This window comes from Cibotium barometz, chromosome 4, assembly GCF_041138505.1.
Source record: "Cibotium barometz isolate CiBa-2024 chromosome 4, ASM4113850v1, whole genome shotgun sequence".
NCBI lineage: Eukaryota > Viridiplantae > Streptophyta > Polypodiopsida > Cyatheales > Cibotiaceae > Cibotium > Cibotium barometz.
Window position 1 is genome coordinate 63,416,624 of NC_141049.1, and position 4,900 is coordinate 63,421,523.

Here is a 4,900-nt window from a genome sequence, read left to right on the forward strand (position 1 = left end):
GCTTTGGGTAGAATGCAGGACACTGATCTTAAAGTTATTATGTTCCATTGCGAGGGAATCATTCATATAATATCTATCTAAACTATCTAAACTAGCCTTCCTGATATAGGGTCTAGTCTCCCATGTGACCATGCTACCACCACTAGTGCCATATACCCCACGGGTGGCACGTAAACAAATCTTAGATATTTGCTAGTTTTCTATGAACATTGCGTGTGAGTTGCCAAGGGGTGGAGCTTGAGCCATCGGCCCTCCATTAAGGAGCCACTAAGTGCCTTTGAACGGGCACCATATGTCCAAGTGTGAACAACCCTTGACTATTGTCGTAAAACGACGGTAAAAATGGTGCATTTATAGTAGTTGGAGCCCATCTATTGAAGTCCCATGATCGAACGATAGTGCTCCTTAGCCCTTTTGATATCATTCGTAGGAACCTAATGGTGCAAATGGCCTCCCCATGCAACCAACAACATGGGTCCTCATGTGGAGCTATTTACACGTAGATGCAGCTGCTAGAAATATAGTGGGAATCAAAGGCTAGAGTCACACAAGGGCGTTGGACATTGTCCTCGCCCAACGAGTGGGCGAGCGGCACAAAGATAGCTTTAATCACTAATTACAGGAGAAGAACAACCAGCAGCAGCATGCTATGCGTGGGTAACTCATGCACATGCACACACGATGACATGAAATCGGGGACTTGAGTAGAAAGTCTGCACATTCGCGGTGTGGCTAGCAAAAAGAGGGAGGACGTACACAGGGTAAAGCTGAAGGCTCTCTTGTAGAGCGTGGACTCGGCAGAGGAGGGAAGGGACTCGGCTGAGGGTTTGCCCACATCACGTAGTCAGGAGTTCCACTGTTTCAAAAACGCTATGGCTGCAAAACGATGCAAAAGTCCCCCCGACGCTTCAGAGCGAGGACGACAGGCGGTAGAAAAAGGGGTCGGTGAGGTCAGCAAGTGGCGCTAGGTTTCTTGTGAAGCAAGCCCTCACAACCAGCCCTTCCCAACTCGCACCCTCACACCCACGCGCGCGCACGTGTCCTCTCTCTCTCTCTCTCTCTCTCTCTCTCTTCCCCCCCGCACAATCACCGGCCAAAATCTTGCCTTGCCTGACCTAGCTCCGCGATTCCTTCACCTCTCCACCCTCTTCCCACACCCTGATCCTGCGTTAATCCTCGCGTTTAATGCCTCTGACCGTATAAACTTCTTTCCGCCCAACAGCTTTAGCGTTTTATTTGAGGGGTTTTTGCCAAATTGGCTTGTGAAAATGGTGTTCCGGTGGTACAGTATAGCTAGTAGTTCCAGTGGCTGGGGCTCCAATGGAAACCCTAAATCGAACATCTGAGAGCATATCAATCTTGCAGCAGTAAAAGATTTACAGGAGATGCAGTCTAGTGGGCAGTACGGGCTTCCCGACATGCAAGAGTTCATGCTAACGGCAGGGGGAGCCCAACATCACATGTTTGCAGCGGCGGCGCAAGCTCAGCAGGATGCAGCCCGTCCTCAGCTCCACCACCAACACCAACACCACCAGCTCCACCAGAGCCTGCAGCAGCAGCAGCAAGCAGCCGAGATACTGGAGCTCTACCACCGCCAGGGGGTGCAAGAGCAGCATGTCCTGCACCATTCTCAAGCTGAGATTCACCGAACGCAGGGGATCTTCAACCTCCATCATCTCCAGCAACAGCAGCAACAGAAAGTTGCTGCAGATATATCTTTACATCTACCACTCGCACAGCAGATGAATCTTGGCTCAGAGTTTTCAGAGATGGCGTCTCCCTTAGTTGCCAGAACCCCTGGAGCGAGTCATCACCATGCGCCTCTATTCAAGCCATTGCTTACTGCTAGCAGAGAGCCCTTTGCTGGGGCTGGGGATGACTATGCCGAGTTTGGTGCGGAAGACGCGGACAAAGGTGCCGGAGGCAGTCGGTGGCCGCGAGAGGAGACTCTTGCCCTTCTTCGAATAAGGTCGGAGATGGATGCCTTGTTTCGAGATTCTGGCTTGAAAGGGCCGCTGTGGGAAGAGGTTTCCAGGTGAAAAGTGACATCTTTCATCTCTTTTTGCCTTTTGGGTCGTTAGCACATGTTTTAGGCGGATTCTGTTGGTTGTTCTAGAGGGCTTTCTCATGTTCTTGCTTTCGTGCGGCTAACTGCAGGAAACTTTACGATGCTGGCTATCAAAGAAGCGCAAAGAAATGTAAGGAGAAGTTCGAGAACGTGCACAAATACTACAAGAAAACTAAGGATGTGAAGGCGGACAGACAGGACGGGAAGACCTATCGATTCCGCACAGAGCTTGAGGCTATTTACGCTGCAAGCCAAGAGAACGACATGGAAGGCGAAGGTGCCGCTGTCTCTGCCGTGGTCGGAATGGATCATGCCAGCACTACTCTTTTTGCACCAGTCGTTGCTTCAGGCGATACAGCTATGCTGGAAGGGGTTGTCCCTCTGCAGATTATGCGACAAGGGCCGGAAACCAGCAATGGCCCAAACTCTTCATCTTCCACCTCTTGCGGTGAAGAGTACGAGAAGTTGCAAGAGATGGCTTCAGCGCAGGGAGGCGCTGTAGAGCATCAATCCGGGCGGAAACGGAAGCGGAGTTCCTGGAGTTCGATGAGGGCGTTCTTTGAGGATTTGGCCAAGCAGTTGATGGAGAGGCAAGACGCGCTCCATAAAAAGTTTCTCGAGGCAATTGAGAGGCGGGATGACGACAGACTGAGGAGGGAGGAGACTTTCAAGAGGCAAGAGACGGCAAGGCTCAACAGAGAGCTCGAGCTGAGGGCACAGGAGCATGCTCTGGCGGCCACCCGGGATGCAGCGCTGGTTGCCTTCTTGCAGAAGGTGACGGGCGAGACGCTGCATCTGCCAGAGATGCCGCCCGTGGTGCCTAGTGCAACAGCAGCGACAGCCATGGGGGAGGCGGCTGTGGTTACAACGCCTTCTGTAGAAGACCAGTTAGAGAGGGAGAGTTCCGACGCCAACACCAGACGGTGGCCCAAGGTGGAGGTTCTGGCTCTCATTCGTATCCGGACGAGTCTGGAGCCCCGCTTTCAAGAAGCCGGCCCTAAAGCTCAGCTCTGGGAGGAGGTGTCCGCCTCCATGGCCTCCCTGGGTTTCAGCCGCAGCGCCAAGCGTTGCAAGGAGAAGTGGGAGAACATCAACAAATATTTCCGTAAGACCAAAGACAACGCCTGCAGGAAGCGCCCCGACAGCTCCAAGACGTGCCCTTACTTCCATCAGCTGGAGGTGCTCTACGAGAGGGGCATCTTGGCGTCGCCCAACAGCAGCTCCATGAACAAATCTGCCAAGCTCGACGGGCAACAACACTCAGAGGAGCTGCTGGAGAGCAGCAAGGAGGACAGCCAGCAGACTCATAGCGGGAATCCTGATCACGGTGGCGCCAATTTGGCCATTAACATGGCAACAGATGGGAGAGAGAACAATGCGGCAGCCGGGTGCTCTACCACTAGCAGCACGGGAACTACTACCCAGCTCTGCATGATGAACGGGCAGGAGAGCGGCAGAGCTGCAGACCACGACGCCAAGCCGTTCTCTGAATGTGGCTTGATCAACGTCAACAGCCAACCTGCTCGACACCTTAGCTTAATGCAGGAGCAGCAGCTGCTGCACGGTGCTCATGAGGATCACTTGTCCGGCAAGGTCAATGGTGGGATGCCCGTGGAGGGGTTCGTGAGGGAGATGATAGAGCTGCAGCAGCAGCATCATCAGAAACTTGTGGATGAGTACGAGAGGCTAGAGCATGCAAGAGATGCGCAGATGAGAGAGCAAGAGAGGATGCAGCAACAGCAACAGCAGCAGCAGCAACGAGAGATGTCCAGGCTTGCACAGGAACGCTCTCACCGGGACAGTGCAACCTTGATGGCACTAGCGCACAAGCTGGCCGCTGGTGGTGGGCATCCTTCTGAGTTCGACCTCTCTAGTCCTGCCAGCACCGAGTAACGATCTCGTATGTATGTATGTATGATCAAGCCCTATACACAGTTCAGCTAATCCTTCCACATCACAGGCCTCATACACCACCTGCTTTGGGTACTTCAACTACTGTATCCTCGGCCAATCGGGACTCTACCCTCTTCCTGTATGGGCTCTGCAATGGCTAACTTCTGCTAATCTGAAGCTAGAGAATGCTAACGCTGCAATTTGCGCCTTTATGAAGACTTCATTTTTTCTTTAAATTAAAAAGAAATAGTACTGTTTGAGCAGTTTGCGACTAAGAAAATTCCTTAATTTCTCCATTATTGTGGCCAAATCAGTCACTTGCACATAAGCAGATGCCCGGCGATTACTGGAGGTTTTTAGAGTGTTTTTTTTTTTGAAGGACACAGAGCAGGTTTTTGTATTAAAGTACTGGGATATCTTCGGAACGGGTTTCTGCTCGAGTTGTGCGTGTGTGAGAGAGTGAGAGAGAGAGAGAGTCCGTTGTAGGTTTATTGTTGTTTCGAGGGTGATGTTCAAGGCTATCTGCTGCAAGTATGGTTAGTGCTTCCAAAGAATTTGATTTCTTTTCGTTAGGTGGTTGCTAACGAATGAAGATCTACTTCCCAATATGATTAGCAGATTCCTTATTTTAATCTTCGACTTTGGATTTGATGTGCGCTTGCCACTGTCTGGATGTTGCTGACTATCTTGCAAAGTCTTCCTTCACGTCTTCTGCTTCTCAAGTGACTTGGCTCTACGGTTGAGAGAGAAAGAAACAATTGTGGCTTATGAGATCGGGTGAAGTGAATCGGATTCAAAGTTGGTGGTGTGAAAAGTGACAGCAAAGAGTAAAGGTGGTGAAGAATGTCATGGCATTTTTATGTGGAAGTAGGAGTGATCACACGCCGTGATTAGTGTGTTAACCCATTTTGGGACTAATCTTCTTCTTAGTCATATACT

At 51.1% G+C, this 4,900-nt stretch overlaps 1 protein-coding gene across 1 annotated transcript; it reads left to right on the top strand.

Moving 5' to 3' along the window:
- Positions 1–799: 799 nt before the first annotated feature.
- On the top strand, positions 800–4,224 carry LOC147639493 (trihelix transcription factor GT-2-like). Its single transcript, XM_086791912.1, has 2 exons — positions 800–2,035; positions 2,158–4,224. Exons 1-2 carry the CDS (start codon positions 1,386–1,388, stop codon positions 3,959–3,961), a joined length of 2,454 nt encoding a protein of 817 aa, XP_086648038.1. The 5' UTR covers positions 800–1,385; the 3' UTR covers positions 3,962–4,224.
- The last annotated feature ends 676 nt before the right edge of the window (positions 4,225–4,900 follow it).